This window comes from Cyprinodon tularosa, unplaced genomic scaffold, assembly GCF_016077235.1.
Source record: "Cyprinodon tularosa strain WSP-4 unplaced genomic scaffold, ASM1607723v1 ctg169, whole genome shotgun sequence".
In the NCBI taxonomy this organism is placed as follows: Eukaryota; Metazoa; Chordata; class Actinopteri; order Cyprinodontiformes; family Cyprinodontidae; genus Cyprinodon; species Cyprinodon tularosa.
This window is the reverse complement of record NW_024038523.1, coordinates 37039-64977: the sequence shown is the minus strand read 5'-3', so window position 1 is coordinate 64977 and position 27939 is coordinate 37039. Positions and strand designations below refer to the sequence as shown.

General features: G+C 39.8%; 1 protein-coding gene across 7 annotated transcripts in view; it reads left to right on the top strand.

The window, feature by feature from the left end:
* The window catches only part of ebf1a (EBF transcription factor 1a), a 121781-nt gene that overhangs the window by 64545 nt on the left and 29297 nt on the right, over positions 1 to 27939 (top strand). For all 7 annotated transcript variants that reach the window (XM_038281232.1, XM_038281229.1, XM_038281228.1 and 4 more), the window contains exons 9-11: positions 4389 to 4519; positions 6503 to 6629; positions 21593 to 21681. In XM_038281232.1, the coding sequence (XP_038137160.1) occupies positions 4389 to 4519; positions 6503 to 6629; positions 21593 to 21681 (347 nt within the window). The remainder of the gene's footprint in view (positions 1 to 4388; positions 4520 to 6502; positions 6630 to 21592; positions 21682 to 27939) is intronic.

The following is a 27939-nucleotide window of genomic DNA, read 5'->3' as shown; positions in this document are numbered from 1 at the left end:
ATCATGGCTTGTCCGCAGTGAAAAGAAGGACTGGGTTATTTACTTTGGCCTTTTTGGAAACACAGGAAGGAGCAATCAGCTAAGTGAGCTTAGTGCTTGGAAAAAATCTTTCATTCCTTTAGAGACAGCATGAAAAGTCAGCTGAGTACAAAACATAGAGAGGAAAACAAGAAGAAAAGGGACAAGAAGAGAGGGACACAACCTAGAACAGATAATGGATGTCTATTCTATTAACATTTCTCTATCTGTAGAATGGGTCTATTTTATGTGTTGCCTTTTCAATTCAGAGGGCCCCCTGCCTGTCTTTGCCTAGGGCCCCAACTTTCCTAAATCCACCCCTGTCCTCATCCAGACGTTTCGAACATCGAAGCGAGGGTCTGAAGGAAGAGAAAAGGAGTGGGAGCCCAGAACAGGGAGGGGGGAGAGATGATTTGTACATTATAGAGAGTAAGGAGTAGAAGAGTATCAGAAACGATACAAAAAAAGCGTGATCCTAGTGCCGCATATGTGTGGCGGATACGTGACTTTGGGGCCCATTTGAAGCAGTAATAGATGAGCAGCCCGTAGAGTCGAACAGATGGCACAGAGGAACACCCCAAAGTATAATCCTATCACACGGATTCACGTTCCACCATCTGGTTAATCCACGCACACACACACGTAAAAAAAAAAACACGCACAGCGCACAGAATATCAGCGGCTGTGAAAGGCGGGCATCTCGGGGCCGTGATTACGGCCACAGATTGCAGCTTGGCGAGCGTTGATCTCTACGGGCGTATCAGGGGGCTAAATATCACTCCAGCTTGTTGGGGAGAAACAACAGAACAGGGAGTCAAGCAAAGAGCAAAGACAGGGCTGTGGGGGGGGGGAGTCAGCCTAGTCTAAAGTGGATTATACCGCTTTGCAGAATTACAACATGTCTGACAAGCTGCATATCTGTTAAGGAGAGGAGATTTAGATTGTATAAACATCATGTTCTTTTTTTTTCTTTCCACCAGTGCTGCTCTTTTCTTCAATCACATTCGGTAATCTCCAAGTCCATAACATCGATAAATAAGGTCTGAAAGCAATCTGGGGAGCAGTTATTGGAAATGTTCAGACAATGCTTTGCAAATAAACACCCCTTCCTCACGTTTTATCAACTTACCACCGGAAAACTCTCTTTGTTTTGCTGGGATTTAGATGCAAAGTGGGGCGTAGTGGTGGAATGTTCTTAAAACTGGAAAAGTGGCGTTCTTTTTTTATACGATCTCGATACTTTAGCTGCAATTATATCAGCAACTTTTCGCACATCTGCAGAATGAAATATCTGCTGTTCTGCTTTACAAGCTCTTTCAATGAGGGAAGAAATGAATGTCTCTTCACTGCTTAATCAGAAATAAAATAGGTTTAAAGTATAAAATCTAATAGGTTCACCTTACTTGGAAATCCATTGAAAAATAGGAGTAAATATAACTAATAGTTTTATGTTTTGTTGCTTGCACTATATGTGTTCGTTGCACTGAAGACTTTGTTGTATAAAATTTATATAAATTGGTTTGGTTAAGTTGCAACTTAGAAAAACAAAGGAAAACATCAAATATTAGAGCTAAAAAAAATAAACAGCTTGTTCATGAGCTAATGGAGCAATTTTCTCCACTTTGAAATCAATAAAGTCAATTAATCAATCAAGCTTTTCCATTTTCTGACACCAAAATATTCTATAGATCACATTATGGCTTTAGAGAGTCTTGTTTTTATTTTATTATGAAAGAAATCATGAACAAATTAACATGTTTAAGAAAAATAATGTTAATCTTAAACATCAATTAGAAGCAGATCAGAACATTAAGCATGTAGATCCTTGAATAAATGCCTTTTATTGTAGCAGTGATGTCGCCTAACCAATGAGGTCACACAGATATGTCTGAAAAACTTTAGTTGCAAGAAATCAACTTAAATATGTGGATTGATCAATCATGTTTAAGCTCACAGCACTTATTTAAGGGAAGTTCTGCTCATTTGAATTATTTGATAAACCTAAATGTTTTGTTTTATAGTGTAGACTTTAACTAGACTATTCTAATATGAGAATAATCTCCAATATAAGCCATTAAGTTACAGCTTCGGTTTCATTTTGGGCCTTTGGAGACTTTCAGCCTTCCACAGGTTATTCTTTTTAGTGTTGCCTTCCTTAAAGCTTCCCTTCACTCTGTTAACATCACATGTTTTCTTATCTCACCAGAGTCCCGTCTGTTGTGTTTGACATGTCACCTACTTTTAACAGTAGCTTCCTTAAGTCGTTCTTCCTTAATGACGTCCTGAAGAGTTAAGCTGTCAACATATTTCCCCCTCAGAGTTGTGGATCTTTGCATCTCGTCCTCAGTTATCGTGACCTTCTTGTTCTTCCAGTTCAATCTGGTACTTGTCGTCTTCTAAGGCTCACAGCCTTTTATCCAAAGGGCAGAAGTTTGATTTACAGTGAGGGTGTGACCTCTGAAGAAAACTGGATGCATGGGATTCTATTTAGGGGTGTCAGAGTACAGAGTGGTGAAACTATGCATCACTTTTAAATTCAAATCAATTCAGTTTATTTCTATAGCGCCTTTTATTTCAGGGCACTTTACAGTTCACCAGATTGATTCAAAGTTTTCTGTCTAAGAAAAAAACAGCTGATTTCATCGACTCATTGACTCTTCAGCAATCCCTCACACCAAGCATACTTGTAGCGACAGTGGGGAGGAAAAACTCCCTTTTGACAGGAAGAAACCTCCAGCAGAACCAGGCTCAGTGTGAGCGGCCATCTGCTGAGGCCGACTGGGGTTCAAGAAGACAGAAGCAGACATAGAAAAAGAAGCATAGATACAAAAGGCAACTGTCAACCAGCTCCACAGGCGGCCCCGTCCAGGAAACACACAGCCAGGCAGACGAGCTCCAAGCCAGCTCCCATGTCAGAGGATGAAGAGAGCACATCCAGTTAGTCACAGTCAGAGAAACAGGACTACACTGGAAAACAGGCCAATCTCCAACATCTAGAAACAAAGGTGTTGGTGGCAGCAGCACAGCTGATATTTCTCTCCAGGATGGAGTCACAGCCAAACAGGAACAGACCAGATGAAGCTACTATGAGAAAAAGCAGAGAGAGCAGAACGTTAGAGATTGAACTAACAGATTCTGCAGAGTGGGAGAATAGAGATAGAATGAAACAGAATGATGAAAAAGGGCTCCCTATGTCCTCCAGCAGTCTAAGCCTATAGCAGCATGACTATAGAGATAGCTCAGGATAACTATACAGTGTATTCTCATTATTAGTTCGTATGAAATCGTACGTTTTAGACGTTTTTTTTGTCGCATTTCGTCGTATTTTTGCGTCTTGCCTGGAGACAAGATATCCTTGCGCATGCGCATGTTACGCACCATTAAATAACATAGAATTTAACATACAATTAGCCCTAACCCTAAGATACAAAACAGCAAGCAACCTAGTTAGACACCTGAAGAAGTGATTATTGCACTTTTTTTCCCAGTTTTACGTCCGTCCGCGGATCTGCTTTTTTCGTCTGTCTGGCTGCGCACTGATCTGTATTTTCGAGGAAAAATGTCCAAAACGTACGAAATACTGTGCATAACTTTTCGTAAGATTTCATACGAACTGATAATGAGAATATGTTGAACTAGAAGCTTTATCAAAAAGGAAAGTTTTAAGCCTACCCTTAAAAGTAGACAGGGTGTCTGCCTCACAGACTAAAACTTATAGTTGGTTCCACAGGAGAGGAGCCTGATAACTAAAAGATCTGCCTCCCATTCTACTTTTAGAAATCAGGTATTACATCACTTACATCTAATACATGATAGTTTGTAGTTTTTGATGTGGAAAAAATAAATAGGTAATGGATTTTCAATCTTTATTTTTTTACATGATATATCAAGAGAAATATTCACAGCGTTTTATATATTTGCAGAGGCTGCAGGAGGTGCAAACTGACACACTGTTATGTTGTGCGGACAGCTGAGAGGGAGCTAAGTGTTTGGTTAATGAAGGCTGAGGTATTCAGAGGGCAGAGCTACTGTTGGCTGTGCTCTGCTCCCCGGTCGCATGCCCTTTGATCAGACACTGAGCACACCTGACATTTACACGCCTGCACGCTTTGCCACGTGTCATAAAACAAGCGCAGCGCCACTGCCCTCACACTCAGGGCAGGGGTGATGTTTAATAACGGGGCGCGTATAATCACGCTGATTAGGATTCAGCGTCCACTCCCAACCCCTGGGAGAGGTGATCCGTGTGTGTCTGAGAGCGTGTGAGAGACGGAAGGACAGAGCGTCGGTGCTAAAACTGTTTTACTCTTTTATCTGGGTGGTTTTTAATCTAATCTGTTATGTGGGACTTTTTTTTTTGTCTTTCCCAGCAACCCCGAGCATCAAAGCCATCAGTCCGAGCGAAGGATGGACCACAGGGGGCGCAACAGTCATCATCATTGGAGACAACTTCTTCGATGGCCTCCAAGTCATTTTTGGAACAATGCTGGTCTGGAGTGAGGTGTGTTCCTGCAGAGACTTTAACTTTTTAAAGTATAAACAACAAAAACCTCTTTATTTAAATAGAGATTTCAGCAGATTTCAATGATGCCAAACACTTTTCCATAATAATATTGATAATTGTAGAATACTTTCCTAAAATTATCAATATTTAATCCAACTGCTGTGTTCTTAAGATTTATCCTTTGCTTTTATTTAGCCGACAAACTTTTATTCCTTATAGTTTAACCCTGTAATGCCAAATGTATCATATTTGATACAAACGGTTTCTGAAATGTTTTGCGTCTGACATCTTTTACATAATTTAATGGTAAAAACTTTGCTCAAAATCCTATTGTACACAATCAGATATACCTGATAACAGCCAGTAGAAGACTACACAAAAAATCATCTTGACTTATCACATATTAATAAATTATTAATATCAAGAATGTATTTCTGTTTTTTCTTTTTACATATTTTGTTAAAAGTCCAAATAAGGAATTCAAACCAAAAAAAGTAATTTTCTGTTTTGTTTTATTCTTGGATCGGGCTTTAAATGGTTAAATATATAAACGTAAAGTTTGATTTATCCCTTTTTAATCTTTTAACATGATTTTTTGAAAGAAATATCTTATTTTTATTAGTTGATTTCTTAATTTTTGGTTAAATCTTTTTTTTTTCCTGAACTAAACGGATCTCCTGTTTTTAATTTTAATAAATATTAAGAAATAGAAAGAAGGCAGTAATCAGCCTATAATAACAGCTACATTTGATAAATGGAAGGAAATCTTAATTTATTTCCCTCAATCCAGTGAGATTAAACATTTTTGCTTTGAAACATGTCATATGTTATAATAAAATAATTCAATATATTGCAGAAAGGGACCATAGATGCTTGTGGATTAATGCATCTAATCTGTATTAAAGCATTTAATCTTCTAAAGCTGCTCTTATTACACATAAAAAATTATTGTCATTGATCAGGGGAAGTTTTTCTTATAAAATTGGTAGATTTTCTGTTCATTTTAACAAGCAACAGTCAAAATAATATATATCGACTGAAAAACAGGTGATTAAGGTAAGTTAATAACTTCATTAGGTTCTTTTTTGCTTCCATCACAGAAGCGGAGCAGCAGCCTGCAATCTGTGCAGCTCTCTGTTCACCTCCTTCCTTACCTGTCATTTATTCAGCGGCGTTTCAAACCGCTTTTCTTGAAATATGTGTGCGAGCTGTAACAGGACGAATCCCTTTGTAAAGAGCATCTGCCACACGACTAAAATGTAAATGCAACGAGTTAAAAAAAAAAGTGAAGGTCAGCGAGGCAGAGCGGCGAAACAGCTTTCTCTTTAGTAAAGGAATAATTCTATAAAAAGCTCCTATATTGTCTCACTGAGGGGGTGATTGGATGGGTGGGGGGGGGGAGACAATGGTGGAATGAAAAGTGAGCTAAGTGAGGAATGAAAGGGACGCTTAAGAGCAACGCACACATGCATCCACATACTTAAAGTGCTGCTTCTAAGTGCAAGCTGCAGCAGAAAACTGGCCCTCAACGAGGTCTGCTCTGTGTTTTCATACAGTTTTCTTCAAACACCCTTCATTTTCCACACCTGCGTACAATGCAAGCCGCGCTAAATGAGCCTTTTTATGTGGCTAACAGCAGCTAGATGGCTCCAGCTGACAGACGCAGAGACGGGCTTATTTTACACTTGCTTATGCTGTTCAATAGGTGTGTTTTATTCATAAACACATCGCAGCTTTTGAATCTTGATTACACAGCCCATGTCAGTGCTGATAACCGTCCTAAGCCTCACAGTGACATTGCCTCAGGCTACGACGCCACCTGAGGGCTTTGCAGCTAACGCATCGTTTTCAGGCTTATTATACAAAAAAAAAAAGCTGGAAAGCAAGAGAGGCTCGAACGATCCTAGAGTTCTCCCAGGAGCGCCTGGTAGGATATGAAGTTTCATTTCATTAATCCGCCTCCATTCCGCCTCTCTGCAGCTGATCACTCCGCACGCCATCCGTGTGCAGACTCCGCCCAGGCACATCCCAGGGGTGGTGGAAGTCACGCTGTCCTACAAATCCAAGCAGTTCTGCAAAGGCACACCTGGACGCTTCATCTACACAGGTAGCATCGCACATCAGTGTCATAACGCACTCATCCTGCCTTTTATTACGGAAGAGGATTAGGGCCACTGAAAAAAGAAAAGGTTAACTGATTTTTACATTTTATGGCTTTTCTGACTTTAATCTCAGAATTCTAACTTTTTTCTAAAAATTCTGACTTTGATCTCAGAATTCTGACTTTTTTCTCAGAATTCTGACTTTTTTCTCAGAATTCTGACTTTAATCTTAGATTTCTGACTTTTTTCTAAGAATTCTGACTTTAATCTTAGAATTCTGACTTTAATCTTAGAATCCTGACTTTAATCTTAGAATCCTGACTTTAATCTCAGAATTCTGACTTTTTTCTCAGAATTCTGACTTTTTTCTCAGAATTCTGACTTTAATCTTAGATTTCTGACTTTTTTCTAAGAATTCTGACTTTAATCTTAGAATCCTGACTTTAATCTTAGAATCCTGACTTTAATCTCAGAATTCTGACTTTTTTCTCAGAATTCTGACTTTTTTCTCAGAATTCTGACTTTAATCTTAGATTTCTGACTTTTTTCTAAGAATTCTGACTTTAATCTCAGAATTCTGACTTTTTTCTCAGAATTCTGACTTTTTTCTCAGAATTCTGACTTTAATCTCAGAATTCTGACTTTTTTCTAAGAATTCTGACTTTAATCTTAGAATCCTGACTTTAATCTCAGAATTCTGACTTTTTTCTCAGAATTCTGACTTTTTTCTCAGAATTCTGACTTTTTTCTAAGAATTCTGACTTTAATCTTAGAATCCTGACTTTAATCTCAGAATTCTGACTATTTTCTCAGAATTCTGACTTTTTTCTCAGAATTCTGACTTTAATCTTAGATTTCTGACTTTTTTCTAAGAATTCTGACTTTAATCTCAGAATTCTGACTTTTTTCTCAGAATTCTGACTTTTTTCTCAGAATTCTGACTTTAATCTCAGAATTCTGACTTTTTTCTAAGAATTCTGACTTTAATCTTAGAATCCTGACTTTAATCTCAGAATTCTGACTTTTTTCTCAGAATTCTGACTTTTTTCTCAGAATTCTGACTTTAATCTCAGAATTCTGACTTTTTTCTCAGAATTCTGACTTTAATCTCAGAATTCTGACTTTTTTCTCAGAATTCTGACTTTTTTCTCAGAATTCTGACTTTAATCTCAGAATTCTGACTTTTTTCTAAGAATTCTGACTTTAATCTTAGAATTCTGACTTTAATCTCAGAATTCTGACTTTTTTCTCAGAATTCTGACTTTTTTCTCAGAATTCTGACTTTAATCTTAGATTTCTGACTTTTTTCTAAGAATTCTGACTTTAATCTCAGAATTCTGACTTTTTTCTCAGAATTCTGACTTTTTTCTCAGAATTCTGACTTTAATCTCAGAATTCTGACTTTTTTCTAAGAATTCTGACTTTAATCTTAGAATCCTGACTTTAATCTCAGAATTCTGACTTTTTTCTCAGAATTCTGACTTTTTTCCCAGAATTCTGACTTTAATCTCAGAATTCTGACTTTTTTCTCAGAATTCTGACTTTAATCTCAGAATTCTGACTTTTCTCAGAATTTTGGATCCTAATGTAGATGGGCACCATGAAGGAAGAGATGAAAAAAGACAGAATTAGGCAACTTTTTACGTGCCCGAGTGGTCATTAAAACAAGAGAGCTAGTCTCTAAAAAAGACATGGCTATGGCTTGATGCTAACATGTTCATTAGCTGTCAAAATTCTGAGATTAAAGTCAGAATTCTGAGAAAAAAGTCAAAATTCTGACTTTTTTTCCCATATTAAACTGAAATGAAATGTAAAAATCAGTTAACTTTTTTTTTTTCAGTGGCCCTAATCCTCTTCCATATTTTATGGTTTCACCTGTGGTGTAAAAAAAAAAAAAGTAATAATCAGATGAGCAGAGTTGCCACTCTGGTTTATTTAGACACACTTCTGCTGTATCTGCTGAAAGTGTCGAGCTTGTGCATTTCATGTGCTGAGAGAAAAAAAAAACGTGCATGCGAGACAATTTAAAGTTCAATAACACGACTCGATAATTCAGTGAAAAAGCTTGCTGATCTGACGGAAAAAGGAATACTGTAGTCCCCCTTTTATGAAGCAAGTAAAGGTCAGGGGGGAGGTTTAACCTTTTGATTGGTGGGATTATCGAGAATTAACCCTCCTGTCGAAGGCAGCATTTAGTAAAAAAAAAAAAAAAGGAAGTTTCCTGGAGTGAAGGAGCAACTTTTTTTTCCGCAGTGGTGCAAATCACCGAAAGTATAGCTGTGTGGTGAGAGAAGAGTTGAAAGAATAAATGTGAAGTGATGATTAACCACTGTGAGGCCGCAGGTCCTCTGGGGAGCCGGCGAATCACATAAATCTGCCTGTAATCTCAGCCAGTGATAGACTTAGGCTCTAAGCCCCAACTGGAATTGCCAACATCTGACAAAATCATAAGTGAGTGAGAGCGTGCAAGTCACCGCGCATTTTTCTACATCTTGTGTCCTAATTACGGTGCAAAACACGATCCATCAGTCACAACCAGAGCTGTTTGTGGATTTAAGGGGACTGGCTACAATTGGATGCTTTCCTGTCTTTGTGCATATGTACTCGAGATGCACACACATGTGCTGAAAAGTATAAATGCATTACTAAGAATGGAGCAGATGGCCCAGCTGCCTCTGCTAAGCCAAAGCTGTGCAAAACACAGAGCTGTGTGGGTTTACAGTAGGTGCATACAGGAGAGCCCAGGAGGAACAAAATGCATAAAGGCCAAAGATGATCCCATCAGAAATGTGTGGCTAATTTTCCATCTTTGTTTTCTTTAAAGCTTTGTCTGTTTTTATTACTGCAATAACAATTAATGTACATGGTCATGTTATATACCTATAAAAAAGACCAAAATCCTGTTGATTATGAGAAAATAAGGCTATAAACTCCAAGCGTCCATCCTGTTTTTGAGCCTAAATAGAACCTCAGCACAAGGTGCCATGAGCTGAAATTAACAGATGTGGCGCCATCTATTGGCAGAACCTCTGAACTACTGGAAAGCCAGGGTGTGGCGATTGATGCAGAGACTAAATATGACCGCATTGTAATGCTAAAATAAACAGCTGGAAGGATAGGGCTTAAAAGCATTGCTAACACCAGTAGCAATATTAGCTAGCATGCTAATCTAGCTCTGCATCTTTGCAGAGACGTCCAACTGCTTCCTGAGCTTTAGCACCAGCTTTAGTGACTCCAATGGTCAGACTGGTTTCCATGAGTAGCTCTAGTTTTCTCCCTCTTGAAATCAAACATCTTTTCACATTTGATCTTGTTCTTCTCTGTTTTTCCCCGTAAACTTCACCGAGAGTTTCACACTCGCCCGCCTTCATTGCTTTGGCTTAGATAACAGATACTACACCAGCAGAACGCCATAATTTGTCATAAAAACATTTTATGCAACCAAAGTAGGTTACTTGCAAAAATACTTTAAAATTTCAAGTCACATGACCTTTATTTACCTTTAGAAGTTTATTCTTAGTCTTCCTCTCATAAACAACATTGGAGAAGATGTAATGTAGGGGAAACGGCATAAAAAGATCTAAAACATTTATTCATTTGGTTTTTATTAAAGGATCAGTGCACTTCCGGTATGTTTTTTGACTGACGGAAGTGGAAGGCTAAAAAAAGTGTGTGCCAGTGGTGGTTCTAGATCAGGAGGGGCCATGGTACGGCCAGAGTTATTTCTTTTGGGCACCGAACAAAAGAATAAGGGGAAAAAATGGCAAAAGTTAATAATTTCATCTATGAAGTGAGACTAGAAGCCAGTTACTGCTCAACAGATTAAAAACTGTGATCCTATCTTAATATGACTGGAGCTAAAAGTGCGACAACTCAATTTTTAGATCATTGATAAACTAAAAAGAAAAGATTTGTAATTAAATTGTTTCAAGGGTCCTATCAGTTGATATTTCTGTTCTAGCAGATAATTTGTCATAAATTGATTTTGTATCATGTCTTTGGTAAAGGGGCCATAACAGGAGGAAGGACCAATCCAGCATGGGTACTGGTCCCCTTTTCCCCTCTGTCTAGAGTGGCCAATCTTTTATACTCACATGTAGTTCAGCCTTCCTATTATCCGCTGAAAGTCTTGCTCTCTCTCAGTCTCAGCTTTGATGAACTGCAAACACTTTCCTTTTTGAGTTTCTTGCATCTCTTACTTCCTCTGAGCTCATTTGGAAAAACTCTGCAATTCCCTCTGTGATGACATCCACACTGAAGAGTGTTTTTAGAAACGCAGCCTTGCAGATACTCTGCGTTCGGCGAACAACCAATTACATACTTTGCGCACTTTTTATTTATTTACAACACATATCATCTCAAGGCACTTTACAGTTCACCAGATCAAATTTATTCAAAGTTTTCTATCTAAGGAAAACTAGTTGATTGCATCGACTGTGAGGCAATCCCTCAAACTAAGCATGCTTGTAGCGACAGTGGAGAGGAAAAACTCCCTTTTAACAGGAAGAAACCTCCAGCAGAACCAGGCTCAGTGTGAGCGGCCATCTGCTGAGGCTGACTGGGGTTCAAGGAGACAGAAATAGAGATGCAAAAGGCGACTGTAAAAGGCGACCCCGTCCAGGAAACACACAGCCAGGCAGACGAGCTCCATTCATTTTTTCCATTGTGCGTTTTTTGGCTCTCGTCATCTTTTTGGCTTCTACCGAGGTTCACAGAGAAATCTCAACAGGTGAGAGGTCGCAAAGCTGCCTGCCAAGCACCAGCCTCTTCACAGTCAACCGCGGGGAGGCTTACAGTAGATCCCAGACCTACTTTTAGCCACGCTTCCTTTTAGCCACCGCTGTTCATCCTCTCTGCTGCTTTCTGCACCTTTTGTATTGTTCCCCTTCCCATGAGGCAGAAGGAACCTGCTCCTGTTTAGCATCGGGAATGAGAGCCAGAGACGTACGATGGAGAAACAAAAAAAAAAAAGGGTGTGAGGAAAGAGAAAAGAAGCAGTGGACATGAAAGAGGAGGATAACCGTGGGCTATGTTACCCTCCTGGGTCTGTTTGGCACCAGTTTGAGCCCAGTTGCCAGTGGGTACTAATCATAGAGGATTGGCAGCGCCGTGTGGCAGCTGGCTGCTACAGCACACGCATAAACACACATCAACACAGCCCAGCAGTATCAGACTTGCATGCACTCGTATATTACTCGTGCACGCTCACGCGCACGCTCTGAATTACATTGGGGACAGCTGGCATTGCTAATCAACTTCTGCTGAGGAGAGGAAAGCGAGCAGCTCACAGACCTAATTAAGTCAACACATACCCAATACTGCTGCTACCGCTGCTTTGCAAACATACTACCCCGGTAACCCTTCCTTTGTGTTTTTTTTGTCGTTGCTGTCTTTCCTTGCGGCTTGATCGTCGATACTCTACGAGGTAGTCGCCAACAGCTGGACTAGAACTGGGCTGTCGTTCTGGACAGACTGGACGAGCAGGGAACTTTGAGTGCAGAGGAGATCCGTTGAGAAGCTATTACAGTAATGTGTGTCCTGCCGTCTCTTAGGACGCCTCCGCCATTAGACTTCCAAAAAGCTCCAATTAGAATCATCAAAGGCAATTAAGCTATGCGCTGATAAGAATAAAAGAATGTTGTTGGTTTTTTTTCAGTCTCTGCTCTTCTGCTGTCGTTTTATCCCCTTATCCCTCTTCTGTTCCACTCTCTGCCCTCTGCCTTACCCACCTCTGGGGCTGAGAGCTCTCCCTAATCCCCCTCTCTTATTATCAGGTCATTGCTCCCCCCCCCCTCTTCACCTCCTCCTCTGGGTACAGATGCATCTCCATGTTGGCTTGTGTATCACCTCTTTACTGGGTCGTTGCAACATTCATCAGAGAAGCTCTCTCTTTTCTTTTCTCCATGCAATATAAAGTGATAATGCTCCACCAGCAGGAACAGAGCGAGCACCTGTTCTTGTGTGCGGGGGCCGGAATACCGGCCTTAGATCGGGGGAGTTGATAAATCACTAGTGTCGTTGAAAAGGCAATCCCCCTCCCTCCTCAGTATGCAACCTTGTCTGCGCGCCGCTTCCTCCACAGCCGCTGCTGATATTAAAAGGCTCTGCTGGCTCACATTAAAGGCTGGCGCTGACGCACGTCGCGCACACGCGCACAAACATTAGGGGTGGTTTTTCAGCAATGAGTGCAGATAAGGTGCGGTGGAAACATCAGTCAGGGACAGCGAGAGGAAAAAAGACAAAAGTCAAGAAGGGAATTTAAACCAGCTGCTGCTGACATCTTTTCCTGTCTCTGCAGAGCTTAAAAATCTGAGCTCTGTGTTGGTTTTATGGAGTAAAGCTGAGTGGGTCAGGTGGCTGTTGTTTGAAACAAAGCATGTTGGGAAGCACAGATAATGTCTGAAGTTGTGATTCTCTCAAAAGCATCCCTATTTCTTCAAAATTTTCCTATTCTGTCCCCTGGAAATCTTCGAACATCAGTGTGTTTAGTGGGATTTCATATGACGAAAAATACTGGCAACTTTTTTTTATGAATGAAATATAAAATCATTCAACTCTGAGCCTCTTGGTTTTTGTGCATTTAAGTAGTGATTTCATTCCCAGTTTTTATTTGCAAAATTACTCAAAATCAGATTTATTTACCTAAACTTTAATAACTTCAACATTTAGGGTTTATTTTTTTTAAAGAGGATTTATCTGCCGTTTTCGGCTTGAAACGTTTCACGGATTACAAAATTACAAAAACAGAGAGCTTCCTTTGGAGTTTTGCATCACAGGCGTCATTATCTGATTGGTTTAAATCTGATGATGCTGACCCTGTTAGCCCCGCCTTCTGTAGTGGCTCTTTAACACAGTCTGACCAGGCTGAAGGGTGTCTATATAAATATAGCAGCAATAACAGATTAGATTATGCATTGTTTTATATTGAATTATCTGTAATCATGTTGAAGTCCTTACAACTACATTTACTATTTTGAAAAATGGTCTTGAGGTCAGATTGACACACAGATAAGCTTGTATGTTTTATTGCTCATTCAATTTTTGTACAGTTGAATTTAGTAGTGTTTATTTTCTTTTTTTCTTGCACTACAGGATATTTTTGCACAATCCTGTTTCAGGTGGAACCAAAAAGTTTAAACTACATGAAACTTTTAGTATAAATAATTGATGAATTTGATTTATGCTTACAAATAGCAGACAGTAAACAGCGCTGGTGGAGCTGCAGTGAAGTTATAGTAGGTGTGTAAATAATTTGACTTGCGTCCAAGGAGAATTTCATCTTAGGGATGATAAAGATTCTCTGGGTTTGACTCGGTGCAGAAATAGAGGGCCCCAAAATTACATTTAGCTTTGGGCCCCATGGAGGCTTGAACCAGCCCTGCATCTGCTTAAGACTTTTATGCCTTAATAATGGATTTCTCAAAGGATGGGAGGCTCTTTCTTTAGCTCCGTCCTTTTTCTGATCAGTCTGACCTGACATCACAGTTTTTCTCTGTTAGTATTTTCCCTTTTCCTCTCTGTTAGATTATTTTATTGCATTGTGTTTATGTTAATTTTAGCTTTTAAGCTTTTACCTTATTTCATGCAACTGTGATATCTTTACAGCACTTTGGTAAACCCCGGTTGGGTTAAATTTGCTTTATAAATAAAGTTTGAGTTGAGTATTTAACATACAGGCTGAACAGTTGATTTTATCAGACTCATCGTTGATGATGTCTTCCCCTTTTTGAGAAGCAGGAACACTTCCTGGATTTCCTTTTCAACCATCATCTTATTTGGAATCTTTATATTACACTGATTTACAAATAAATACATTACATTTATTGATGTTCGGCAGATGGCCGCTCACACTGAGGGAGTTTTTCCTCTCCACTGTCGCTACAAGCATGCTTAGTGTGAGGGATTGCATTTGAGTCAATGAGTCGATGCAATCAGCTGGTTTTCCTTAGATAGAAAACTTTGTATCAATCTGACTGGATGATCTGGTGAACTGTAAAGTGCCTTGAGATGACATGTGTTGTGAATTGGTGCCATAGAAATAAACTGAATTGAATTGATGTAACCTGGTAAATGTGCATTTTCTCAAAGAAACGTAGAGAAAAAGTTTGCAATCCAACCCGGCCGGTTGAAAGTGTTGCAACTTTTTCATTTGCAAATATGCAGGATTTTATTTTTTATGCAAAGGTAAAGCTTATATCCTACAGATGAACATATAAACCCGTGCACCCCCCCCCCACCACCACCACAGATGGGTATGAGCACATTGACGATGCACGGATGCAGCATGGTGTCATCTGGCAATAAAAGCTTGGGTTCGACCACGAGCTGGTCAATTACTTGCCTTGCTCCTATTTGTGAATGCTGCCTTTTTATTGAGCTTGGGTGGATGCCTGCTCTTGATTAAACCGACCCAGTCTTACAGCTGCTGGGGGGGGGGGGGGGGAGAAAAAAAAAGGCCAGCTGAGGAAGCTGCATACATTCCAAGTCCTAACTGCAAGGAAATTCACACCTCTATTTGAGATTGAGATTAATTTTCTGCACCATGTGGCTTGTCTTCCCTCTTTAGCATGCTGCCTTCTTATTACAGGAACATCTGCTCCACGATGATGATGATGTAAATGAATTTGGATATAGATTATTTTATACCCTGCTGAAAATGAGCAGCCGTCACCAGAGGGAGCGGATTCTTACTTTTTTTTTTTCCTTATGTCTTAATTCAAGCGCACAGTTTCTATCTGGATTTTTTTTTCAATTTGCATTCTCCCTGTGAGGCTCCTAGCTGTCAGGTATTGTTAACTGTCGACATGCACTTTTTGCAACAGATAATTAGGGCTTACGTTCTAGCAGCGTCCTCACCTCCATTGATTTGTAGAATCTCCATCTTTTCCTACCTTTCTCCCCCCCCCCCACCGCCTCTCCCTCTCAGCCTCTCCTTTCCTTTAAGAGCGAAAAGCTCCACTCATCTGTTTTCTCTGTATGAATTTCCAGCCATGCATTAGTCTCCCTGACATGTTCAAGCGATGCTTTATTTAGCTTGTCGGAATCTGCAAATAAACGCAATCTCAGGGTTTATGGAAAAATGGATAAAAATTAGATTGTAAGGTATTGATCTGGATGGTGAGTAGTAGGTGGGGGGTGTTTGGTGTGTGTGTGTGGGAGAAGGTGGCGGGGTGTTAGTGGGCAGCCCTCATCTGTGTGAAGAGGAGGAGGAAAGGAGGGAGGGGATGGGGGCAGAAATGAAGCCGTAATTCAGGGCTATTGAACCCCCTGCCACTGGCGGCATCGATCGCCAAGCAGCGCTTATGAGATCACACCTGAGCACGGGAGACTGCAGAGGGGAGGGAAGGACAGGGAGGGGAGGAGAGGGAGAAACAGAGGGTTGTGATATGATCAGCTCCTTGCCCCCCCCCCCCCCGTCTGAGGGCCTGTTAAGGTGTTAACATCAAGCCTCAGAGCCAATTACCTAACCCTGCAACTAGCCAGCCCGCTCGCTCCCAGCGAACACAGAGCTGTGACACGAGCAAGAAGGCGGAGGCGGGGCGACCGGACGCCGACTTTTCTGTTTCCAGGACAACTTCACCGCTACGATCTCTCAATTATCCTCCCACCTTCTCCTTATGCACCATACGATCACCCTCACTACCCCCCCCACACCACCACCACAAACACACACATCATAGCTTTCTTTCCTCCCCCCCCCCCCCCCCCCCCCCCCCCCCTCCTTTCGAACTCCCCCTGCGGCTCTGTGGGTTATTATAGTGAAATATGAAGCGGTGTGGATTCTAGGCTTCATGAAATTTCCATGAGCATTGATCTGATCTGATGTGGGTGATTGCTAGGTGAATCCCTCCAGTCCAGGGCTGTTGCTCATCTATTCATTTATTTATGGCAGTTATGTTTTACTGGCTTTGATTTGCTCTTCTGGAGAGCGACAGCTAAGGATTATAAATATACCTGTATATATATATACCTGGAGAGAGGAGCTTTGAATCCCACAGTCCACAGGCACGCCACTCCCTTTTTTTGACAGAGCTCTTTTTTTTCCCCCTCTTGCACTAATTCCTGCTTTAGTGATAGATAGAGGTGCACTTCTGTAAAAATGTAATTGAAAAGGTAATTGATTTTGGAACAAAAAGTAGGCTTTTATATCGTCAAATGGATTGATTGAGAATGAATTATCATAAGAGTGACAGAAAAGATCAAAAGGCATGATAAAAGAAAAATACATAAAACCAACAGAACAAAGGAGCAACGACAATCGTGAGAAATATTTTACCAAAACAGAAAGACCAGAATTTACTCAAGTACACCAAACATTGTCACAGACTTAAATTAGGTGGCTAAAAATAAGTGTAATGACTGTTTGTAAAGAAACTTTAGAAAGAGGTGATTGGAAACAGAGACTGGAGCAGAAAAGACTGGAAAGTAATTAAAGTGAAAGAACTTGGACACCAACCTTTGTTATGGGCATTAAGTCTTAATTGAAGACATGAAGGAGTTCTCTTGAATAAAGAAGCTGCCTTTAAGTTTTTCTGTGAAAATATAATAAGGGCCAGTTCATTGATGAATACAAGGGACATTGGTGAGTAAATAATAGAAAACCAGTCAAAACGATCGCTGCAGCTTTGATTAATAACCCCCGGGTTTGTGATGTAGATGTTTTAAAGCAGACTTTAAGGCCCCGTCCACACGAAGCCGAACCCTGGCCTAAACGCACAAATTTTTCACCAAACCAGCCTCTCATCCATACGAAGCCGGCGTTTCGGGGGTCTGTAAACGATCTTTTTTTTATTCAGCCTTCAGAGTGGGAAGATTTCGAAACGCCGTTTTCTCGTTTCCATCTTTAAGCTCTAACCGCATTTTTTTTCTTACACGCATGCGTCATAGCGTCGCCTCTAAACACGCATGCGCGACACAGTATCACAACAACAATGGCGCCGTACTGTGTTGAATGGTTGCTGCTCATGCTACTCACCCTGCTGTCGGGCTTACAACAGAATCTTCTTCTTCTGGAATATCTCCAGGAAGAACAGAGCCACATCGACGACATAGTTCAGCACCTGAATTTGACTGAACCACGAAAATGGACCCGCAGGGCAACCATGTATAAATATTAGTGCGCATGCCCAACATTTCGTCGCCTATTTTTGCTTTGGCACCATAGCGCCACTTACAGGCCTGGCATACATTTTGCAGCGTTTTCATGCATTCGTGTGAACGCTCACATTTATTTTACGTCTCCGTCTTTACAACAAACGTTCTGGAAAATATTAGCGTTTCGTGTTCGTTTTGACTTCGTGTGGACGGGGCCTAAGACATCAATCAAAAATTAGAAGCATGGTCATTTTAATCAGAAGTTATCTGTTAGGCTGTATTTATATAGAACTAAAGGAAAAGTCCGGTCAGCAAGGAATATTCAATGGATTAAGCAAAAATAAAAACTTACAACATACAAATAAATGAGGATTTGGTCGAGCCATTAAAGGCCATTAATTAAATTGAATTATTCAAATGAGTTGTTTTTATGAGTGTAAGCTCTGGAACCTTTGGGGTGGGTCTGGGGCCCCTCACACCTGCTATTGAGCATATCTTCCTGCCAAAGGAGCTTTATATACCTTATATACACAAACACACTCATATATATACACCACAGGTCTTTGAATCCAGTTGTTTATGGATACAGTTATGCTTAGAACTACAGTAAGCTGCAGTTTCAGCCATGTATAGCTCTGGGTAACATTGTGTAATATTCATAGTTTTTGCTTACGATATATGTATACATCGAAAGTATATATATGAGACCCTTTCCTTTGTCATGGCTCGTTTTTTTGTGTTTTTTATTCCTTCTTGCTGCTTGCAGGTGTGGAAGCAGAGCTTTAAGATTTCTGTGGGTTTTAAGGCAGATTTTTCTGTTATGACAAAATACTTTTGAAAGGGCACTCAACTTTTAGTGGATTTATATAAAACACAATGATTTGTGTTTTACATGTATTTCAAACTTAATTATAAACTGGACAAAACAGAATGGACATTATAAAAGCTAGCCTTCAAAAATACAGTACTCTAATAAAAAGGTAAAAACCTTAAGCATAGATCAGAGAGTCATCAGCATATAGATGTATGTGAGAATCAAGATATTGAATGGTGTTAGAACCAGTTTCAATAAAAAAACTAAATTGTATGCAGAAAGAGCAGAACCTGGAAGTCTCAGAAAATGTACTAATACAGTTATAAGGATTGTAACTTTTAGACCAAGTATCAGGCCAAGTAAATTGATACGATAAAATGCGAGATGGATAGAGGAACCCAAAAAAAAACTATGCTCAAATCAGAGAACCAATAAGGTGACTCCGCTAGATGGATTTGCTCCGCATATCCATCCGGAAACCTTCTGTTGAAGTAATTTTGGGAAGGGGCGAAAATACTGGTTAGCTGATTGGCCTATGTTGGTGATAGACGGGCCAAATAAACCAATCAGATCAACGAAGCATATGACGTACTAACAGAGCGACGACGAAAACACAACCACAAGCCAGGCTACTCTTGCCGAAACCAGTCGGGAGAAGAGCAAAAACATCTTTTCCTCTGATAAAAGCCTCCAGAGCAGTGTTTTGCTCTTCTTTCAGTGAAGAAATACTCTGTAATTCCGATAAAACTTGCTCGATAGCCACGCTAACGCTAGCTTCATCGGCTGAAGCCGCCATGTTCTTTAGACAGAACTGTCGCGCTTCTCGTTGCGTCACACCTCAACCCGCCTCAAAGCCAACGCTGATTGGACGTTCGTTTGGTGAACGGCTCCAAATTTTCTTTAACGAAGAGTCTCCATACTGATCTGCGAGTGAAACCTTGAAAGCTCGCGAGATGAGGATGTATATATAAATATATAAATTACACAAAAATAGTACAAGTTGCAATGATTGCAGTTACGAAATAAATTAAACCTTGAAAAACAGGTTGAAATTCCTTTTTTTGTTTGACAATGCAAATCAAGCTTTCAAAGCCAGCTTCTTCAGCAATAACCCTTTATGGCTAACCCAGTTTCCTAGAACTAGACAAATTTAAGGTCATTTATCTTTATAGTAGTCAAACATTCAGGAAACTAATCGTTTCCATCACATCTATGCTATAATCATAGAAAATCACCAAGAATAATAGCTTGAACTATTCATGTTCTGTGCAATAAATCAAAATAATAAAAAAGGGGTTTCGCTGCCCAAAAAAATTTTTTAGATGTTGTAAATTATGCAGACGCACCTGTAAGGGCATAAAAAAAAAAGATCCCTTAAGAGATGCAGGAAAGATAGTAAGCGAGTTGTGCCTCCTCTATTTTATGGTCCTTGAAAACGAGCAGAGACAATATCACTTCCTCTCTCAATTACCAGAATTGTGTCTTTATTTGTAATAGGGGTATCCTGTATGTCCTAGGGTTTTATGCTATTGTTCACTCGAGGCTCATTTGGCACATTGAGCTGAACTGATAAAAAATTCATCATAAAAACAAAAGCCTTTGAGAAGAAACAGAGGAAGTTGCTGAAGCACCCCGACCCCCCCTTCCCCTCAGACTCCGGTGGGCTCTAATCCAGGGCAAATCCTCCTTTAGGCTGTGCAGGGATCAGACAATAGGGAAGTAATGTCAAATATTTGTCCCCGGTGATAATTCAAGCTGTTTTCAATGCGTGCGATCGTGTCGTTGTGTTTTGTTTTATTTGTGGGGCATCCAGGATCATGTGTCCTTCTTGGGAAGTTGAGTCTGCCCCTGGCTCTGGGACTTTTACTCGTTTCTTCCCTCTGGTGTCTTCACGTCTGACTATTCACCTTTCCTTTCATTCACTCTTATGGATTACTAGGAGCAGTCCACAGGGAGAGCTGTCCAAATATGTTTGTGTTGCCAAAGGAGAGCATCACCTATTCTTGCCTCCTGTCTTTGGTTCAAGTGTATGTGTGTGTGCGCTGCAGTAAAGCAATGGTGAAATCACTAGAGGTTCAGCAGGACAGCTTGTACTCATACCCTCTGGGGGTTTCTTTTTTTTTTTCGTATATCTTGGGGGCCGCCTAGTCAGCCTGGCTGCTCAGATGTGAGGCGAACGAGGCATCAGCCCTCAGGAAACGCGCTGCGACCCACAGGGAAAACAGACGGATGGGACGAACGCATGAAGGCGATTTCCAGCGAATAATAGTTGCTTTTCTTTGTCTCCCAGCACCAATATGAGCCCAAAAGGACTCAGGCGATTGGGAAATCTGTGGAGCTGCAGTGACCTTAAAGGGCTACTCCCATGAAAAGTAGTCAAGACCTCATGTTGACTTCCCAGAGGAGAGGGAAGACGGTTCAAAAACTGAGGAGACAGACGGATAGGCAGAGAAAGTACATTAGGAATGAATTATGTGGAGAGAGCACTTATCCAACACTCCTCCTCTGAAGTGTTTGTACTGTAAGCCTCAGATCTTCATTGTATTTATTCTAATGTTTAAATATTCATGGTAAATCTTCTCATATTCAATTACCGTTATACGACCACAGCATACGGATAGAGTGCTTTCTCCCCACTGCCAGGATGAGCTCACTCTCCACGTGTGTGTGGCGGTGTGTGTGTGTTTAGCTCCTTCCCCGGAGCGATCAAGCCTTTGTTATATTGGAACCAAGCTCTGTAATTGCTTATATTAGTCGCTGATCAACGCAAGACCACAAGACACACATACACAGTCATGCACTCAAATGTATTCACCCCCGCATGATTCCTGACAGTCTTTTTATTAACCACCAAAGCAGGAGACAGAAAGAGATTCATTATGTTACAGACTAACAAAGACACACAGCAGACCTAACAGAGAGTCGCTACATTAACGCCACGCATGGTTTTATGTCTACAACTGGTTAAGTCAGATGTCAGGGAAACGTTCTCGGTTAAACGTTGTTTGGTTTTCTTGTTAAGGGTGAAAATAAAATCTTTATTTCTCTTTTTTATTTTAGCACTAAACGAGCCGACAATAGACTACGGCTTCCAGAGATTACAGAAGGTCATCCCAAGACACCCTGGAGACCAGGAGAGATTACCCAAGGTACGGTGCCTTCTCCACTGCTCTCATGTTTCTGTCCTTCTGCCATTGGCTTGTTGAAATGATTCCTCGTGAACTCGCCGTGTTTTAACTGGAAGATGGAAGACGTATCGAAAACTTCTTGAGCTTCATAGAAATGGCCAAGGGCAGTGTGACCTTATAGTGTTTAGATACAGCAGGACAACATACAGAACGCACATGGTCATGGTGATTCCCTTGAAAATTATAATAAAGAACTTGAAGGGGTTTTTTTGGGGATGGGGGGTCAATTTTTTGAATTTCACAACTACAAATTTCCATGTATCTTATTGGAACTTGTTTCTATAGAACAACAAAGATTTCACAAAGTCCAAGGATACATCAAACTTGGAAGAGTAAATCCCCCCCTACTTTAACACCCGTTGATAAAATTTTGTTGCCTCCAGAATTCCCTAAATCGAGAACAGGGCCCTACAATGGTTTGTGAGGCCCTCGAAAGCAGTGGTGGCTGGTGGAGTTTTCTCCAGGGGGGCTATAAATTCATAGCCTCGCGAGATCAGGATGGTCTCGCGAGCTTTCAAGATTTCTGTGACGCAACGAGAAGCGCGACTGTTCAGTCTAAAGAACATGGCGGCTTCAGCCGATGAAACTAGCGTTAGCGTGGCTATCGAGCACGTTTTATCGGAATTACAGAGTATTTCTTCACTGAAAGAAGAGCAAAACACTGCTCTGGAGGCTTTTCTCAGAGGAAAAGATGTTTTTGCTCTTCTCCCGACTGGTTTCGGCAAGAGTTTGATCTATCAATTGGCTCCTCTTCACCAACATAGGCCAATCAGCTAACCAGTATTTTCGCCCCTTCCCAAAATTACTTCAACGGAAGGTTTCCAGATGGATATGCGGAGCAAATCCATCTGGTGGAGTCAGATTAATAAATTCAAAATAGACGTATAAAAAAACTAATCAAACCAGTATATTTATATGAATGTCAACAACAAAAAACATAGAAACCCTTTATAAGAACAAAACATAATTTCATGTAAAGGTTAACTTTTTGTTATATATTTTTTAAATAACTATATTTAAAACTATTTATTTTCTGAGAATGTGTTTGTTTAACTCTCTCAGGCTTTAACTCTCTCTCTCAAATTAAGTTGTAGTTGCAGGAAAAATCTGATATTTGGAGAAAATTATCATATAGGGTGGTAATATAAAATTCAGACTTTCTTTTTAAAGAGACCTTCACATGCAATGAATTCTGGAAAGTTGCAGATTTGCAACAGTGCTCCAGGGTGGTACATTAACACATGAATGTTAACTTTATTTGAATGTCACCAACAAAAAATTAACAAAACAAAATTTGAAAAAAAAAAAAAAAAATTCTCTCACAAAAATTAGAGACAACTTTTTCTCAAACTTTTTCTCCACCGACATCTTAAAACCTCTTGAGAAGACAGTTTCTGTTAAATTGTTGCTCAAAATATAGGTAAAGTAGTAGATAAAGCATGTAGCATCCATTGGTACCTGTTTGGGCACACGTTGCTAATCCACAACATTGAAATCAAGATGCCTCTGATGGAAAAACCCAGAGGAGATAAAATCTACCAATTGGCATGTGTCATATCTATACACATTTATGATTCATCCTAGCTAGTATTGATTTCAAAATAATGGAAATTGGTAGTGATACTTACATGAAATTGGTGCTTAGAAAATCAGTTTCAGTGACATCAAGGACTCAGCCATGTTGAAAGTGAGTCAGCAGTGCAATCTGGTTAGCTGGAGAGAAACTGTTTGTTGCAAATGCACAACTAAGTCCTTCTGTTGTACTTCTGAGTAACAAAAGCTCTTAAAATATGGTGTAATTAGCTAAGTAGCATTTAGCTGTTGCAAATCTGCAACATCTGCCTGGAGAGGGTTAAGAGCAACTATCCAAATTAACCAACATCTAGAAAAAGTAGACTATATTCTATTATTTTCCATGTGAATTCCAGATTGTTCATTCCTGTTTGCCTTTTCTAGAAAGTGCTTCAAATCAATTTTACCTGTCTTTATCCATGCTGGGTCAGATCCTGATGTTTGAAAAAAATAAGGCAGGGAAAGCAGAATAAAGCATTAGCCTTGCTACATGCAGTTAGCCTGGAAGTGGGTGGGGTTGCGCTGTAGCACCTTCTTAGCCAGCCGCCACTTAGAGAGCATTAGTGACAATATAGCATCATTTTGACAAAAGAAAGCAGCAGAGAGGTAATGGATAAAGCTTTTGAAATGATTAAGGAAGGTTTGGGTTGTAGAATGGGGACCGCACAATGGAAAATTGGTAGCATTGTTGCTCGAGACATTAAGTTCTTGGGCTAGGGGGAGGGTTTCTGTAATGCTGAATATATGTTTAGGGAATATGTTATAAAAATATCGTAAAGGGGCTGCCATCTTGTTTTGCATGCAAAGTTGTATTTTGTTACACTTTGAATTCAGCTCAACCGCCCGATTAAATTTATTTTTGTAAAATGAGAAGTAGGAAGAATCCGATTAGGTGATTTTACACTGCAAAAAATGGAATTTAGCAATCTTTACTTAAAATAAGTGCATTTTTTTCTCCAATTCAGTACGAAAGTGAGACACTTTGCCAATGGAACAAGACAATTTACATTTAAAAAAAGATATAACTATTGCATTGTCTTATTTCAAGTTCATATTATCTAATTATCTTATTTTAAGAGTAAAGATACTAATTTCATTGGCAAATCATTGTATTTACCCTCTCAAATTAAAAATTTAAGAAATTTTTACCTATTTCTAGATCATTTTTGCAGTGTACTTTTAAACCATGACGTCAATCCATAATTGTTCACTATAAACTGGCCTTAGGAGCAGAGGCGCACCTTGTCAACAGGCAAACCAAGCAACTGCTTGGAGCCCCGAGCCGCTGGGGGGCCCCCGAGAGCCAGCTACTGTACACCCGGTAGATAAACAGCAACAGGCGAGCATGAAGTGGCAATGCTATAGTAACTGAGGAGATGCACAACTGCATATAAAAATTCAGATTGGATGGAATGTTGATTGACATTGGCTTTGCCCAGTCAAAATCCAGCCCAGCCCAGGTGGATGACTTCCCTTAATGAAAATGAACGTAGCCTAGCGAATGGGTGACGTTGTAGGCCTATCGTTCAGTAAATTGGAAAGCAATTATGTAACTAAGCTGAAGGAAAATGATTCATTTTCCATGACTCAAGAGAGACTTTCAGGACTGGCGCTTATTTCTATAGAGTATAGTGTGCGAAAGTCTTTGAATCTGGAGGACTTATGTCTGCATTTGCACAAGCCAAGGCCCGTAAGCAGCAATTCTGGAAGCAGTATAGGACCCCAATAATTTCACTACACTTACTTTATATTTTGTACAAAGTTTATATTGGGTTTTTAAAGTAATTTACTTTTTATTTTATTTTATTATACATTTATTTTAATTTATTAGTTTATTCTTTACTTTTATTCTTTTATATTCTCCAAAATAACAAGGTTGTTCATGTTTAGAACATTTGGAATTAAAAAAAAAGGTTTTATTTAATACATTTTTCATTGGTGTCAGATGAACACTGGTCAGTAGGGCCCCCTAGGATTTTTTGCTTGGGGCCCCCACGGACTCTAGAATCGCCTCTGCTTAGGAGTGCATGTGCATATGCAAGTCTTCTTTTTCTTGTCCTCTGTATGTTGACCTTTGAGAGATTGGCCACTTGTTCTGAGTTCATATGACGCACTTGCCCATTGGCCTTGTATTGTTATTAAACTCATGATTTGGAAAGCTGAATTTAGGTACACCAGCCATTCCGATCAGACTTTTAGGATCCTTTGTTACATGTGGCATACTTCAGCTTCCGGGGGATTTCAGAAACACTTTGTGGAATGAAGTCATAGAAATGACTGGAGAATTATTTAGATTGTTTTAGTTGAGGAAGGAAATCTGGGCAAACATGGAAGAAGATCAAAATAGAAAACTTTGACCTATATGTAGATAACTTCCCCTCCCCGGCCTCAGCAGATGGCCGCTCACACTGAGCCTGGTTCTGCTGGAGGTTACTTCCTGTTAAAAGGGAGTTTTTCCTCTCCACTGTCGCTACATACATGCTTAATGCTAGGGATTGCTGAAGAGTCAATGAGTCGATGCAATCAACTGGTTTTCCTTAGATAGAAAACATTGAATCAATTTAACTATATGATCTGGTGAACTTTAAAGTACCTTGAGATGACTTTTGTTATGAATTGGCGCTTTATAAATAAACTGAATTAAATTGAACTTTGTCACAAACCTATTTTACGCCACCTTTTCTGGCGTAAAATAGCAAGGGAAAATGTGAAGGAAAAACCTGAGGCAGCCAACGACATGAGACTAGACGAGGGTTCAACTTTCATCTGGACATTGCTCTTAAATGTACCCCCAGGACTATAACGGGGGGAACTGGTCAATATGTATTCAGATGGCAGAATTGCCCGCTTATAAAGCCCAGAGCTTGAAATGTAAAGTTAAGAGGTTCTTTTCATCCAATCTGAGTTTAAACTGAGCAAAAAAATGTTTTTCCTCTGCTGTAATTGGAGGAAAAGACTTTTCTACGATGTATCGACAAAGGAGGGTATATAAAAAGGGATAAGTTTAACGATTTTGAATACTTTTGCAAAGCACTGTATATGGACGTTTCCTGCTGGAGAAGATAATTAGCAGGACCAAATGAAAGCAGCTCCATTTATTCTTCCACTGAGTATAAGGTCATTTAGACTGGCAAAGAGGGGTGGATGTGGGAAGGGGGAAAAAAAGGAATAGAGGGAGGAAAGGAGGCTGAGGCAGAAGCAGGTTAGGTGATCCATCATAGCTGTCCAGTCCTACCTCCTGCTGGGTCAGTGGATCGAAGTCAACCCCGGGTGGACTTTATTACTTCCAGCACACATCCACAAAAGCAGCACACAGAAAGAAATGCACACGCGATCGTGCGCTCTGGGTGAAGGGAAGCGGTCACATGGTAGAGATGAGGAGTTCAGGTAGATGCAGAGGGGGAAAATGAAGAAGTCTCTTGTCCTGGCTGAGTGTCTGGTGGATGTGAGACTGTCCCGGTGAGTTCTGCTCTTTAGCCTATCAACCCCCCGTATCTCTGTAAATGTCTCTGCATCAATCCATCTATCTCTTTTTCCTCCTCCTGCTCATTCTCCCGCTCTTGGTGGTGTCTCTTTCTTTTCTAAATGAACAGCGGTAGCTGGCAGGCCCGCTTGTTCATTTCAGAGCTATTGATTTGTGCCTTTATTGAGGTAATAACACTTTGTTGACCACACTTCTCCCAATTGTTGGCCTCAATCATGAGAGTCAGGCAGTAGAGGGGCACATGGGGCCAACTTTGGGATCTACATACAGTTATACCGTGTAAAAAAAAGCAATCATAGAGCTTTTAAATTCTGACATTAATTACATTTAAAACCAAAATTTTTATTAAATGCTCCATAAAAATAGCTGAAGCTCAGTCTGGAAAAAAGCGAAATCTAGATAAGTCATTTTTTCTTTTTAAAAAGTGCATTTGTTCTTGGATTGAGGAGTTAAAAGAAACATCTTGCCAATGGAAAAAGACAAGTTACACTTAAAATAAGAAAACACAATTTCATTGTCTTATTTCTAGTGCTTATTATTTAATGATCTTATTTTAAGATTAAAAATAGCCATTCTATTGACAAACTATCTAATTTACTTACTCAAATTAAGGGTAAATACACTTAATTTAAGAAATATTTACTTATTTCTAGAAAATTCTTAAAATAAGCATATTTACCCCTAATTTGAGTGAGTAAATACAATGATCTGCAAATGGAATTACTATATTCAGCCTTAAAATATGATAATGAGATATTATAAAGTTGAAATAAGAAACAGCATTCTTATTTTAGATGTAAATTGTCTTGTTCCATTGGCAAAGTGTCTCACTAACCTGCTCAATTCAAGAAAAAACGCACTTAAGAAAAATTGGCTTACTTTTATGCGGCGTTGCAACCAATTTTTACTTAAATTTTGGTCTAAACTATTTAAGCACAGTTATATTCCCTAATCTAAACCAGTTGTCGAACTAAAGCCATACTCAGTAATTATAAGGCCCTTCAGGAGCCAAAAAGATGTGGTATGTCATAAAGTAGAGAGATAATCTTCTTTTAAAGTGTAAAAAAGTGGCTAAACTTTGGCTTTTTGATGAAATCTAAAGTTGAACTGATATATCTTGCAACGTGCACTTTAATGATGTGATGATGTAGAAGTAGCTCGAT